Genomic DNA, 14756 nt, shown 5'->3' with positions numbered 1-14756 from the left:
GAGTCTGTGGAGGAAATTTCTAGAAATCAGTTCTTTTAGCCTGTGGGAGAGAAGCTGCAGGAAAGATTCAGTCAGCGTCTTTTGATGAAATGGGGAGCCAGATGGCGGAAGGGCTTCCAGTGGGCTCTGTGAGAATGTCATGCCAGGTTGGTCTCTAGGACAGTGGCTTGGCGGGGTCAGTGGGGCACCACGAGCGGACACGGGATGCTCAAGGTTCCCTCTCACTTGCTCTCATGGCGTTCAAGGAGACAAGCTTCCTGTGTTAGTGTCCTGGGTCTACCATAACAAAGGACAACACGTTTGGTGGTGGAAAATGACAGAACTGTGTTCTGTCACAGTTCTGGAGGTTAGCAGTTCAAAATCACGGTGTCGGCAGGGCTGGTTTCTTCCTGGGGCTCGGAGGGAGGATCTGTCCAAGGCCTCTCTCCTGGCTTTTGTGGTTGCTGACAGTCCTTGGTGTCCTGTGGCTTGTAGACACATTACCCCACTCTCTGCCTGCACTTTCACGTGGTTCCCTCCCCCGTGTGTCTGTTTCTTCTCTTCTTAAAGGACATCAGTCATCTGGGATTAGGGCTCTCCCTAATCCAGCATGACTCATCTTAATTTATTTACGTCTACGAAGACCCTATTTCCAAATAAGATCACATTTATAGGCACAAGGTGTTAGGAATTTGACCTGCCTTTTGGGGGGACACAATTCAACCCATAATACTTTCTTTCTCTTGCTTTTTTCTGTAGACAACAGTCCTGAGACACGGGCTAAAGTAAAGTTTGTCCAGGATACTTCCAAGTATTGGTACAAGCCTGAGATCTCCAGGGAGCAGGGTGAGTGCTGTGCTCTGTGGCCTAGCAGAGGCCACAGTCAGCTGCCCCCACACCATGTCCTCCTTGGGCAAGGAACCGACTCAGTCCTCTTTGCAGTAGGTGGTGGTCTCAGAGAGGGCTTGGGGCATAAGTCAGGCGGTGTGAAGCACTTTCCATGTGAAGAGTGGGCTGGCAGGAGCAGCAGTTGTAGATGTTCCTCGGAAGGGCCCTTAGAAACAGCAGAGTCTTGGTTTTCCTGGGAAAAGCAGCCAACCAGAAATGAAACCTCGGTTCTCTATCTGCATGAGGGGGAGGTTTTCACATTTTATAGAGAAAAAACAAAGCTGGGAATGTGGGGCTGGAGACAAGGCTCACCTCAGGTTCTCCAGGGAAGTCTGTGTGGGCGTGGGATGGGGGTAGCAGCTGCCCGTGGGTCAGATCTGGACACTGCCTGTTTTTGTTAATGAGGGTTTTTGGGAACACAGCCATACCTGTTGGCTTACATCCTGTCTGAGGCTGCAATGGCAGAGTGGAGTAATTGTGACAGAGACTGCATGGCTTGCAAGCCTGAAATATTTACTCTCTGTTCATCTACAAAAAGTTTGCTGGTCCTAGTACAGGAGCCCCTTTGGGAGTATTTAGAGTCTAACTTCAAGGAATGTTGTCTCACCTAAGAAAGAAGGAAGTTCAATAGGACCAATGAGACTTAACTAAAGCCTGGGCCACCGATTTCTTACTTTCTCTTCTCTCATCCCTCCCGATTCAGCCATTGCGCTCCTTAAGGACCAGGAGCCAGGGGCCTTCATCATCCGCGACAGCCACTCCTTCCGAGGGGCCTACGGGCTGGCAATGAAGGTGTCTTCGCCACCTCCAACCATCATGCAGCAGAATAAAAAAGGTAACCTCACCTCCCAGGACAGGGCTCGGGACAGGTGAGTTTTACTGTCTCTCATTAGTCCCTTTGGAAGAGCGCATCTTGGGCTTGGTGACAGTTGGGAGTTGGGGACCAGGGAAGCAGGACTACTGGGCTGTGTTTCCTGAGGGCTGAGGGAGGAGCAGAGGTCTCTCCATTTCATGGGTTCTGGCCGTGCCGCCTCTTCCCCCCTTTCTCCCACCCCAGCCCGGCATATTAGAGAAGTTATGAAGCAATCTTGGAGATGGTGGGAGGAAGCCATGAAAAGTGACCCTTTCCTTCTCTTCTTCCCAGGAGACACGACCCATGAGTTGGTGAGGCATTTCCTGATAGAGACTGGCCCCAGAGGAGTCAAGCTCAAGGGCTGCCCCAACGAGCCAAACTTTGGTGAGCTGCCCTCCCCCCCCACCATGCTCCTAAAGTCTGGCTCTGGTCTCAGCCCTATCCTGGGGTCTTCCAGGGTTCTGATGGCAAGTTCATTCCACCACAGACCCTGCCAGTCCCCCTTGTCATAGACTCAGCAGAGAAAATAATGTTGGCTTTCCTCCCTCTCTACCGTGACTCCTTAGCTCTGCCTCGTTCCTTTCTGTGTTGATTTGTCCTACCCAGGAACACTAAAACTTATTATGGTTATAATTGGGGTAACAATGGCAACAGCGGCTGCCTTTTTTTGACCACCTACTATATGAAAATTACTTGTCAGTGCCTTGTTTTATTTGTGGTCTCACAATAATCCTGTGTGGGAGGTGCCATTGTCCCTACTTTATACATTAAAGCTGAGGTTCATCAGAGTTAGACTTTACCAAGAACACATAGAGAGAGAGAGCTAGGATTTGATCTCACAATTCTCTGATACTTCTATTGCACTGCTCTGAGAGGGGCCCTAGTAACTGGAGGGACTTAGGGGAGATGTTAGGAGGAACTTTATGCTAAGGCAAGTTGTTAGGTAACCTTGTGGCTGCTATGGTGGGCTCTGGAATCTTCTCCTTTGGATCTTGCTAAAAAAGAAGGGAGTGAATTTTGTGCTTTGTTGGTGGGTTGTGGGAGAGGTGACAATTCTACGTAGTGGAGTGGGAGTTGGGTGTTTCCTCATTGCCCTCCCCACCTCCCAGTTTCAGTAGTGCTCCCCTGATGCAGTCTCCTCCCTGCAGGATCCCTGTCTGCCCTGGTCTACCAGCACTCCATCATCCCCTTGGCCCTGCCTTGCAAGCTGGTCATTCCAAACCGAGGTAGGAACGTGAGACTCCTGCTCCCCTTGTGTTGGCTTCCTTCGTGTCTTGGTCCTGCCCACTGCTCTGGAACATGGCTCAGGGTTGGAGGACATGGGTTATTTTGCCAATCTGGGGAAACTCAAAACTACTCTCCTTTTTTTTCCTGTTAAAAAACAAAAACAAACAAACAACAACAAAAAAAACCCAATAGAACGTTTATGAAAAAGCTGAACTCTAGGAACATACATACATTGACTCACCAGATGGTTCTGGGGGGAAATCCTCTGCAGGCTTTAAGAAATTCATGTTGAATCTTCAGGTTAAACATTAAACTTCATCCCAGGGGATGCATTAGAAGGAGATAGTTAGGAGAGAACTGGGTCCTGGAGGATGAGGGGGGCATCAGTGGGAAGAGGGAGGAGGAAGCAGATGTAGTTGTTGAGGTAAGTCTGAGTGGAGAGAAGAGAGCTCCAGGGACCTCTCAGAGGAGTGAGTAGCTGGGCTTTGCATGGCAGGTGAGGGAAAGAGCGAGCCTCCCAGCCCTGGAGTTTCTAGTCCATTTGCTGTGACTGGGGGACATTAAGTTGGGGAAAAGCAGGTCCTCTTTTGATTGTGGGAAGTTTGAGTAGGACCCAAGAGCATGAGGACATGCAGATTAGAATTTGAGAATGACAGTGGAGCTGGTGCAGGAGAGATTAGTGTCTCTCATAGAGGTGTGTCAGCCCTGGAGGGTGACAGATGAATACTCAGAACTCCTCCCAGCTCAGACTTCTCTCACCCAGCCCCCAAGTACACAGGGTCCATCTGGGAGTTAGAGTGCTTGGCCCTTATACAAGGTCGAGGTACTGGGGTGGGCTTCTTTCCCTCCTCCCCAGACTACACACCCCCTAGTCTGGCCCAGTCTGTATTGAAATGCACACATAAAACCTCCAATACTGTTCAACAATTTCTGTGTATCCAATTCAACTCATTTTGAATTATTAATGATAATTGACCAATATTATTCTTTTAAAAGTTCAAATACAACGTAAAGAGAATTATTAGCCAAAAAGATTTAGACACTAATTGAATTATATTTCTATGGACTTTACTGGAGTAATTTAGCAATTAAACAAACTGATAAGTTGTATAAACTCAATGGTTCTCAAAATGTGGTTCCTTGACTAGAAGCTTTAGCATCTCCTGGGAACTTGTTAAAAATACAGATATTCTCGGGTGGCACCTGTGGCTCAATGGGTAGGGTGCTGGCCCCATATACCGAGGGTGGCAGGTTCAAACTCGGCCCCTGCCAAACTGCAACAAAAAAATCGCCGGGTATTGTGGTGGGCGCCTATAGTCCCAGCTGCTTGGGAGGCTGAGGCAGGAGAATCACTTAAGCCCAAGAGTTGGAGGTTGCCGTGAGCTGTGACACCACAGCACTCTACCGAGGGCAACAAAGTGAGACTCTGTCTCTAAAAAACAAACAAAAAATACAAATATTCTCAAGTCAATCTAATCAGAAACTCTAGGTTGAGCCAGCAATCTATATTTTAACAAGTCTGCATACCAAAGTCTGAGAAAAACTGGTATAAATAATATTCAATTCTTTTTTTCCTGATTTTCTTTTTTTAAAATTAAGATACAGTTGACAAATAAAAACTGTATCATGTCTGGCATGCAACGTTTTGATATGTGTATACATTATAAAATGGTTAAATCAAGTTATATCCATCATTCAGTTCCTATTAATATTGACATTATAGTTATTGTGCATCAATGGTTTAATGAATTAGGGAAATTAGGGCATTTATTGATCTATGCAAAGACATCAATGCAAAACAACAACAGGAACAGCAATTGCCTCTTGAAGGCTTGCTTTCTGATAAGCACTGGGCTAAAATCTGTACATAGAGTGTCTCAAAAACTCATTAACATGGCTACCATTACCAACATCTTTGTCTTATAGACACTTAGTAAGTGCTGGGTGTGGTGGGTGAAGGTTTGAGCTCAGCTCTGCTGGACTCCAGAGCTCTCAATCAGCATGCTGGATACTTAGAGTAATCTTTAAACATTCATACTGAACCTAACACAGGGCCCACTGCCAGGACCTGTTAGAGAAAAGCAGTGTCCCTTGCACAAAGTATTTGCAGAGCTCGCCTTAGGCCTAGCCAATTTGTGCTTCTTTCTACCTCTAGGGTTCTAATTCCAGATGAATTTTTGTTTCAGACCCCACAGATGAATCCAAAGATAGCTCGGGCCCTGCTAACTCAACTGCTGACCTACTGAAGCAAGGGGCAGGTAAGTGGTCACCTGAGACTGGATCCCTGCCCAGGCCTTTCTTTCTGAACTGTTCCTGCCCTGACCCCTCCTGCAGGTACAGACTGGATGTCTCTCTTAGACCCAAATGTCTCTGGGAAGATCACATTTCTATGTGCAGATGCCTTGGCCCAAGGCTGACCTGAAATTCACCTGCTGCCTTCTCCCTGAGGAATGGGCCTGGGGTCTTGTCCCTACCCACTCCAGCCACCATGACTCCTCCTTGGATTGGTTTCTTCCAGCCTGCAATGTGCTCTTTGTCAACTCTGTGGACATGGAATCCCTCACTGGGCCACAGGCCATCTCTAAAGCCACATCAGAGACATTGGCTGCTGACCCCACGCCAGCTGCCACCATCGTTCACTTCAAGGTCTCTGCCCAGGGAATCACTCTAACTGACAACCAGAGAAAGTAAGACTCCTCTACCTGCATCTGTGTTTGGCTTTCCTTCCTGTGATCCCCACTCTCATCTACCAATGGATCCATTCCTTGCACCCATCTACTTACCTACCCACGTATCTATCTATCTGTCACCCATCTTCCATCTACTCCTATCCAAACATCCATCCATCCATCCACCCACTTGCTCACCCATTCATCAGATGATCCATCCCCTTCCTGCACCTATTCTCCCTTCATCCATCAATGCTTCCACCCATTCATCCATCCTTCTACAAGGATCTGCCTGCAGTTACACAGCTGTATACATGACTAATAAAAAGCACCTGCTTTTTGGGAGCCCTACTTCCTGGACTGTCTCCTAACAGCATCCCCAGGCCCTTCCTTCCTCCCCCAGGGGCCACTCCCTCATTTCTCATTCCTCAGTGCCAGTTTCTTCCTTGGCACATTCGTCTGTCTCTGTTTCCAACGTGAGGAGCTCGGGCTGTCTTGCATAAGTTAGAGGCCATGTGTACCCATGAGTAGTAGAAAGGTGCTTGAGCTGCAGGTGGAAGGAGGGAAAAGCAGGCACTTTGGTTTCATTTTTTGCTTATTTGATGTCTGTGTTATAGGCTCTTCTTCAGACGACACTATCCCCTCAACACTGTCACCTTCTGTGACCTGGATCCACAGGAAAGAAAGTAAGTCTCTGGTGGACACCTTTGCTCCTGTGCAGCTCTCTAATGCTGAAGTCCGTGTGTGCATGTGTGTGTGTGTGTGTGTGTGCATACACACTCTTGGCTCAGCTGGAAGAGCTGCCTGTGTGTGAGGAATTGTGCTGGGCACCTTTTGTCTTTCCCACCTCAGATGTGGAGACCCTCCTGGAGACTCACTGTCCACTTCTGCCCCCTCTGTCATGCCTTGACCCTAGATGTGCTTCTTTCAACACTGGGGAGGGTACCCTGGGAGGCCACAGTGTTCTTTCTACCTTGAATGTCCCCTATGTGATCTTGGGAGGAGGCTTCTGTCCCATAGGGATTGTGGGGGGGACGTCTTACTCAGAGGCCTGAGTGGTTGTGGGTGGGCTGGGCTCCAGGGAGAAGCTGTAGGCCTTTACACTGTGCTGGCCTTCTCTCCACAGGTGGACGAAAACAGAAGGAGGCGCCCCAGCTAAGTAAGTATAGCTTCTTTACCCCTGGTGGGCAGGCCCTCGTGCTCCATGGTCTGGGATTCCGGGCCAGTGAGCAGGGAGAGAGGGCAGAGAGGACCTTTGTAGTGAGGTCACTCCATTTTGTGGGGAAAAGCTTGACAAGGCAGACAGACCTTTGACCTTGTCCTGCCTCAAGGCCTGAGTCCCAGTCTCTAGTCTGGCCACCCTCTCCTAAGATCAGAACCATTAGGGACCCTGGGAAGTGGATAGAAAACTGAGTTTTGTTTGGGGCGATGGCAGTGGGGATAGCTTTTTAAAATGATCTTTTCTGTCCGAATTCTTGCTACTTTCATTCCTGTTCTTGCTTTCTTGGTGGGCTTCTGTGAGTCCTGCGGCTGGGCCAGACCTCCTCATCAGAATGTGGGACCCCATTTCTGAATTCTGGGGATGACCCCAGGACCTTTGGGCAGTTCCTTTCAACTACCCAGCATATTCCAAATGCGTGTGAGGAACTCAGAGCCTGCCCGGGACCCTGACTCTGCCTGGAGGAGGCCACTGGCACAGAGATAAGATGTGTATAAGTAGCATTGAGATGGTCCAAGGAACCCCAGGTCCCTTGGGTTGTAACTGAGCCTCTAAGAAGGGAGAGAAAGCCCTGTTACTTTTCTCAGTTTTTTATTAGTAAGGACCAGGATTTTCTCAATCTCACAAAACCAAAACCAAGTATAGTCACAACCTGGGATCTGAAACTGACAGAAAGTTGTTGCTAGGGTCTGTAATTTACAGTTCACTTTTTGTTGGGCTCCCAACAGCCCCATTTTCCTTACTGATTTACTTTATAGTAGGTAATTATTATGCTTTTGAATTTATATAAGGGAGCTGGTCCCCCAGGCCTAGAAATCCCTCTTTTTTTCCTTCAGGAGCTGCTTTTGGGCTAAGCTGCCTGCCAAGGAAGCTTAGGTGGGTGGGGCAGAGACTGCAGGGAGAGTCTGAGGGGGCAGAGGCCCTGGGTCTGGCAGGTGAGAGAGTAGGGTGAGGTGAGTGAGGTATAAGCTCTTAGTTCTGGCCTTGAGGACTAAGCTTTCTTGCCTAGCTACACTCTCCTGGTCAGATGACAGCCCTGGACTCCTGTTGAGCCAGGCCCTGGGGCCTTGGAGCCATAGCTGAGAGAAATTGAAGGGGAGGGTAGGTGGTGTCCAGGGCCAGTGGGCCAGGTCTCTATCCTGTTAGGCACCAGCAGCTGGGGCTGGTGCTCCCTAGGGTGGGGGCTCAAAGGTGCTGCCAAATTCTTCCCGATTATCCCCTGCCGCACAGGGCCTGAGCCAGCCCTGAAAGGGCAGTGCCGGGCTGTCTGGTGGACCCTGGCTTCCCACACCCAGCTGTTACCCCAGGCCTGTGGCCTGGTATTCCTGGCCCCTGGAACAGACCTGTGAGCAGAGCTGTAGGCCATGCAGGGCTGTGTGTGTGTGTTCGGGGGCTGGGTGGGATGTGTGTGTGTGTGTGGCATGTGTAGCGTGCATGCGTCTGTGGTGTGTGTATGTGCTGCACATGTACATGTTAGCGCGTGGGCATGAATATACACGGTGTGTGGTGTATGTGTGTAGTGCTTGTATACCTTGTGTGTGGTGTGTGTATGTCTGTGTGGTGTGTGGTTTGTGTATGTGTTGTGTATATGTTGTATGTGTGTATTTGTATGGTGTGTGTGCTATGTGTGGGGTGTGTGAGGGGTGTGTGTGTACATGCAAATGGAGACACAGCAGCCGCAGACCAACTGTGCTAATTTTGGCTGCTATGGTCTGGTGCCGGGGAGAGGGGTGTCCATCGGCATCTCCAGCTGTCCTGATTTCCCATCTCACTCTAATTAGCAACATGCTGGCTGGGAGGGGACCTGGGCTCACATTCTGTTCTCTGCCCTCATATTTTTAACTCTATTTTGCAAGGAGAGAATGCTAGGTCACTCCCATTGGGGTGCGTGTTGGGAACGGCTGTGGAGTCCACCTCCCCTCCCATTCTGTTCTCTGGGATTCCAAGCCCAGGAAAAATAAGCATGTGTGTGTGTGTTGGGGGGACACACACTTACCCCCTGTGTTCCTGACCATGGTGTCTGAGGAGGCCAAGGCACAGGCAAGCGCATTGTCTTCATTTACTTGTGTGTAGGAACAGGTGGTAGGGGGAGGGCTGGGTTGGGCAGGAGAGAGGCCAGTTCAGGAATGTTCCCATTTTATTTTGGTCTCCTATTCAGTCCTGTCACTCACATCCAGCCCTCCCTCAAAGTGGGATTCCTGCCCACTCCCGCCCCTGAACCAAAGCAGGGCACTGTCTCTAGGACCAGGCTCTGTGGTCAGTGGGTGGAGAAGGACCAGTCCCTGATGCCTGGGGAACTTGAGAGTTGGGGCTCTCCTGAGCCCCTGTGCTTACCTTGACTGCCCCCTCATACCCATCTCTCTTGCCTTGCAGGCTCTTTGGCTTTGTGGCCCGGAAGCAGGGCAGCACCACGGACAACGCCTGCCACCTCTTTGCAGAGCTTGATCCCAACCAGCCGGCTTCTGCCATTGTCAACTTCGTCTCCAAGGTCATGCTGAATGCTGGCCAGAAGAGATGAGCCCACCCTTTACCCTGGGCCAGTGCAGTGGGGATGGGGCTTATAGGGAGGGGAACTGGGAATCCTGACCACCCATGAATCCAGAAGGAGGACTTTGGGATAATTTTGGAGAAGGAGAGAAGAAAGTGCAACATGGGGCGAGGAAAGTGAATTTCAGAGGAGAGGGGGGTGGAGAGAGAGAGCAAGAAAAAGATGGCAGAGAAGAACGTGAGTTCCCCTGGATGATAGAGACTACAAAAACCCGAAGCCTTCAAAATCGGGTCCCTCTAACCCCCCTCTCCCTCTCCTAGAGGAGAAGGATCAAGCCTCCTTGGGGATCCATATTTTGGGGGGGAATGGAAAAGCCATATTTCCCTTACCCAACTGCTTTGCAAGGAGAAATTAAGCTTTTTCTGGCCACCTGTAGGGTAGGCCACCAAACTAAACAGAGCCAGCATGGGACACCAAGTGGGCAAACTTTTTCGTTGGAAAATATCTTGGACCCAAGGCACCTCAGGTCTCTTTGCTGTGCCTCTGACATGTCGCTGTGTGAGTGTGCATTCGTCTGTGCCCACATCCTCTAGCCTCTATCAGCTAGAGTTACAAGCAGCTCTCCTTGTCTGTGTCCCGTGTATTTGTATACACAATGCATACTGTCCAAAGAAGGTTAGTGCTGGGGGTGACAGGGCAGCAGGGAGGCTCTCTCTCCTAGACCCTGCACCTGCACCCTCATGGCCCTTGGTGCCACCAGCCTTTCTCCTCTACCAAACCCCCCAAAGGAGTGGGGTGGCCACCCCTGCCACTTACCCTATTCTGCCTTAACCGGGAGCTTTGGTATGGATATGTGTGTCCTTAGCCTTGGGGAAGAGTCAGGAGGGGCAGCTGCTGAGCTGGGAGGTGTGTGGCCCAGCAGCAAGGAAGGCAAATCGCTCCCACGGTGCCCTGGACTCTGCCTTAGCGCCCACCTCTCAGCCCTGTTTTTGGATTCCATGCCCCACAATGAGCCTTATCTCAGACTTGCTTATCTGCATGATGCCTTTGGGGGGCTAGAGAGTGAGCCCTGCCCTGTACTATCCTCACAGGGTCTCCACCTTGCAGTTCTCCCTGAGGAACCTGCTTCCTGGCCCAGGAGGCCCAGGGGAGGAGGCCGCAGTCTTTATCCTCCCTCTGTACATTCTGGGCTCTGACTTTTGCAGGCACCTTTCTAGCTGGGCTGCCCAAGGTGAAAGCAGAGCTCCTAGGACTGCTACCTGTGCACCCCATGGCCTTCCTACAAGGCCAAAGCCTCGCTGTTTCCCTGCTGCCCTGGTTTTCCCAGCTGAGCCATGCTGCCCATGCAGCAGAGGGCAGAAGGCAAGCAATTAGACCAAAGGGCCTGGGGTCCATTTGGGCAGTGGGGAAAAACCCTGACCACCACCCAAACACTCAGGCCAGAATGGAAAATTCATCAGGTCTCCATACTTACACCTGAAGGGGTTCCCTAGAGAGAGGCATTGTACTGATATATAAATATTATAATATATACAGGAGACATACTGACAGAATCTGTAAGCTAATAAAATATAAGAAAAGGTAAAAAAAAATAGGTAAATTGACAAGAAGTATTTATTGTTTTCCCATATTGCTTCACTGCCTTCCCTGGGCATAACTGAATCCCTTTTTATATGTATAAATAAAGCCTGAAACGGTGGGGGCCTTGATCCTTGAAGCAGCCTGGGGTCTCCTGGCCTGGCCCTGGCCTTCCCTAGACTTTGTCTGGGGCTCAGTGTTGGGGGAAGTTGCACACATTCCACCCATTTGGTCCCCTTATTTTCTGGCAGGCCAGGGGCCCAGCAGTCAGCTCCCAGGATGTGAGTGTACCAGTGTGCGGGGATGTGGCTGTGTGTGGCACACAGGGCTGTGTGTGCATCTTTTGTACTTTTTCTCCTCCAAGGAGCTGGATCAGTGTGGACATTCTGTTTCAGGGAGTTGGAAGGTAGAAGGTCTGAAGAAGGTGGGAGTGGGGGCTAAGGCCCGACCAACCTCTCACTTCCCCTAAGAGCCAAACTTTGTGCTTGGTGATTGAGATCCCTCCTTCTGAGATATTCAAGCCCAAACCCTGGATTTTGCCCTCTCCTCATTCCCTGGATAATCCTAGATCCCTTGCAAGATGGGAGGAGATATTTGCCTCTCTTCCCTTGTAGATATCTTCATCCTCCACTGGATAGCCCAGGGCATCTCCTCCTGGTGGGGATGTTCCCTCCACACTTGAGGCTGGATGGGGCATCAGACCCATCTAGGCTAGGCTCAGCCTTCTAGTCTAGGCTCAGCCTTCTAGTCTAGGCTCAGCCTTCACTTGCACTTCTCCTGCCCACTGTCCACCACAGCCCACCTCGTAGGCATGGCAGCCCCTCCACACCAGGCCTGAGCCGTGTGTTACCCTTCAGGAGGATGCAAGTTGATGCTGCAAAGCTGATAACTCACTCCCAGCATCCCTCTGGGAGGAGCCAGTTTCTGAGAGTTTGGCCTTGTCAGGAGAATGAGGGGAAGTGTCCCCAGTCTCCACAGTGGCCCCACCTTGGGGCCCTACACCAGAGCCCTCCTGTCTCACCCATGCACACACCTACGCACACACACCACTCAGCACCGCAGTATATTCTTGCCAAAGATTTCGTTTTAAAAAAAGCACTTTTACTAATTATTGTTATTATTTTATAAGTGTTTATCCTCTTTGTTCCTCTCCCTCCCTGGACCTATTTTGCTGTTGTTTACTGTTGAATCTGTTTGTCAGCCAGGAAAGTGCTGTCTGGTCTTATGGGGACTGGGGCAGGAAAGAGCCTGAAAGAAGTTGGCAGGAAAGAGTGGGAGAAGCACGGCCATCTGGCCGTGGCAACCATGTGCAGGCTCTCGCCCCATCCCTAGCCCCTCACTGCCTCTAGCTGTCCAGTCAGGTGTCTGGGGGCAGGCCTGGGGCCTCGCCTCAGCCGGCTCGTATGCTGTTGGGAGGCAAGACAGCAGGGCAGGGACACATCCAATTAAGCTAGAAAAAGGGCCCAGTAAGTTCCATGTGACTGTTTCCAGGGGGAGCAAGAGGGAGGAGTTAGGCACGGGAACAATGGACAGCCCCCCGACCACTATCACAGTGTCCTGACTCCTTTATTTCATCAGGTGTTAGAGAAACAGAAACTTTACATCCCAGGTTTGGGAAGGGCCCATCTCATCTGATCCTCTCCCTAATATCTCTGAAAGCCTGTGGATTCCTTCTCTGCTGATTTTTGAGGAATCCTTGGTTGTGTCAGAGATTGGCCAGGATAGGGTTTTGGGGTCCTGAGGCTGCATGACAGCAGGGGCAGCCCACTGCATGCGTGTGACCCACTGGCAGGGGCTCTCAGGAGTGGGGGAGAGTAGGAGATTCTTCTGCTTTGTGCTGATTGACCTGTGCAGAGACTGGGCAGGTTCTCATGCTGTCCCGGGGTGCAGGGGGGGCAGTGAGTGTGGTAGCATCTATCCTCGCTTTGACTCTCATCTAGCACCCTTGCCTCCTGGGTCCTTTCCTCCTTCCTGGTTTGTTCCCAGCTTCAGAACCTGGGGAATTCAAGTGGGCCAGTGCCCTGTTCAAGGAGGCAGTCCACTCCTACCCCCACACTCAGGGTCCTTGAAGAGGTTGGGAGCCAGGGTGCCAGAGCCACCTTTACACTCGGGTCCAGCCCCTGGAATCTTGAGACTCACATTTCCTTAGCCAGTGGTAACATAGGACGTGTGCGTGTGGGTGTGCAAGTGTGGATGTGTGGGCACAGTATTTTTTGCTCATCTCTTTGGGGAACTTGGGGGTCAGGGCTGGAGGTGGTGGGCAATGGGCATCAAGTCCAATATCACCCAGCAGCGAGAGGAATCTGGAAGTGAGGCCTGTAGGGCCACTTTGGTGCAGTCTCAGTGTTGGTGATGGTGGGGACGGGCCACACAGGGCTCTGGCAGATCTGTTCCTTCTTAACTCCTCTGTCCTCCAGTGTCCGAAGTGTTGGAGTATCTTTGTTTTTATCCCGCACCTGGGCTCTTTCCAACAGCAAAGTCATCATAGAGGGATGTCTCAAGTTTGTTTTCAATCAGTGTTAAGCCACCTGAAACTCTCCTGTGTGTCTGTGTTTTGATGTGTGCGTGGGAATGAAAGAGTGCATCCGTGCGTGCATGCCGTGTTTCCCCATTTCTCTCCTCCCTTCTGATCTGTCATTCAAAATAAATGCAAGAAATCCCTGACCACCACCTTCCCTGCCTCCCAGGCCCTCTGCAGGAAAAACAGAATAACCCAGCATCCTCCTTGTGCCCCAGCTGTGTATTTATATAGATGGAAATATACTTTATATTTTGTATCATCGTGCCTATAACCTCTGCCACCTTGTATAAATCCTGATGTATGCTACTTATCCTGGACATGAATGTATTGTACACTGATGCTGTCCCCCTCCTGTACAGCTGCTTTGTTTCTTTGCGATCCATTGTATGGCTTTATAAATGATAAAGTTAAAGAAAAATCTGCACTACTTTCCCGCTGTGTTGTTTGGACATGGGTATGCTATGTCCCCAGTGTGCAAAAGGGGGCCTCTTCCGGACACTGGGGGGGGGGCTTCAGTGATGCCTCTGGTAGACAACTCACCCCAAATCCTCCCAATAGCTTTCCCACCATCAAGGTCTTGTTAGAATCAAGAATTTGTCCCCATTACTTAGTTCTGAGTTGGCTTAAGTCTCAAGCAAGCTCTACCTAAGAGGTGCCTTTCATCTTACCAACTGTCCTACCAGCTCTACCTAAGAGGTGCCTTTCATCTTACTAACTGTCCTACCAGCTCTACCTAAGAGATGCCTTTCATCTTACCAACCATCCTACCAGCTCTACCTAAGAGGCGCCTTTCATCTTACCAACCATCCTACCAGCTCTACCTAAGAGGTGCCTTTCATCTTACTAACTGTCCTACCAGCTCTACCTAAGAGATGCCTTTCATCTTACCAACCATCCTACCAACTCTACCTAAGAGGTGCCTTTCATCTTACCAACCTTCCTACCAGCTCTACCTAAGAGGTGCCTTTCATCTTACCAACCATCCTACCAGCTCTACCTAAGAGGTGCCTTTCATCTTACCAACTATCTGGACAATAGAAGAAGGCTCTTTTGTCCAATATTTTCAGCAAATCTTGGGACAAATCTCGCTGGGTTTGATGGACCCTGCTTGGCTCACTCCATACACATCTGGTTAGTAGGACTACCCCTTGAGACTTCCTAAACCACATAAACTGAGAATGAGGAGCACCGATCCCTGAGGTTTATCAGAAGGGGGAACAGAGGCTGTTGGGCAGAACCTACAAGCGCCCATCAGATGGGACCTATGTAGCTCACTCACACACATCAGATTAATTCTTCGGAATTCAGAAAGTTGGGGTGTGGTAGCTACTAAT

General features: G+C 50.3%; 1 protein-coding gene across 13 annotated transcripts in view; it reads left to right on the top strand.

Annotated features, from left to right (window-relative positions):
- The window catches only part of TNS1 (tensin 1), a 218177-nt gene extending 204333 nt beyond the window's left edge, over positions 1–13844 (top strand). For all 13 annotated transcript variants that reach the window (XM_053598389.1, XM_053598392.1, XM_053598391.1 and 10 more), the window contains 9 exons: positions 739–825; positions 1571–1702; positions 2012–2104; positions 2869–2946; positions 5134–5205; positions 5466–5634; positions 6234–6302; positions 6743–6775; positions 9209–13844. In XM_053598389.1, the coding sequence (XP_053454364.1) occupies positions 739–825; positions 1571–1702; positions 2012–2104; positions 2869–2946; positions 5134–5205; positions 5466–5634; positions 6234–6302; positions 6743–6775; positions 9209–9353 (878 nt within the window). In that variant the 3' untranslated portion in view covers positions 9354–13844. The remainder of the gene's footprint in view (positions 1–738; positions 826–1570; positions 1703–2011; positions 2105–2868; positions 2947–5133; positions 5206–5465; positions 5635–6233; positions 6303–6742; positions 6776–9208) is intronic.
- The last annotated feature ends 912 nt before the right edge of the window (positions 13845–14756 follow it).

Source organism: Nycticebus coucang, chromosome 7 (assembly GCF_027406575.1).
Source record: "Nycticebus coucang isolate mNycCou1 chromosome 7, mNycCou1.pri, whole genome shotgun sequence".
Classification (NCBI taxonomy): domain Eukaryota; kingdom Metazoa; phylum Chordata; class Mammalia; order Primates; family Lorisidae; genus Nycticebus; species Nycticebus coucang.
The sequence above is the reverse complement of the archived record's forward strand: the minus strand, read 5'-3'. Positions and strand labels throughout refer to the sequence as shown.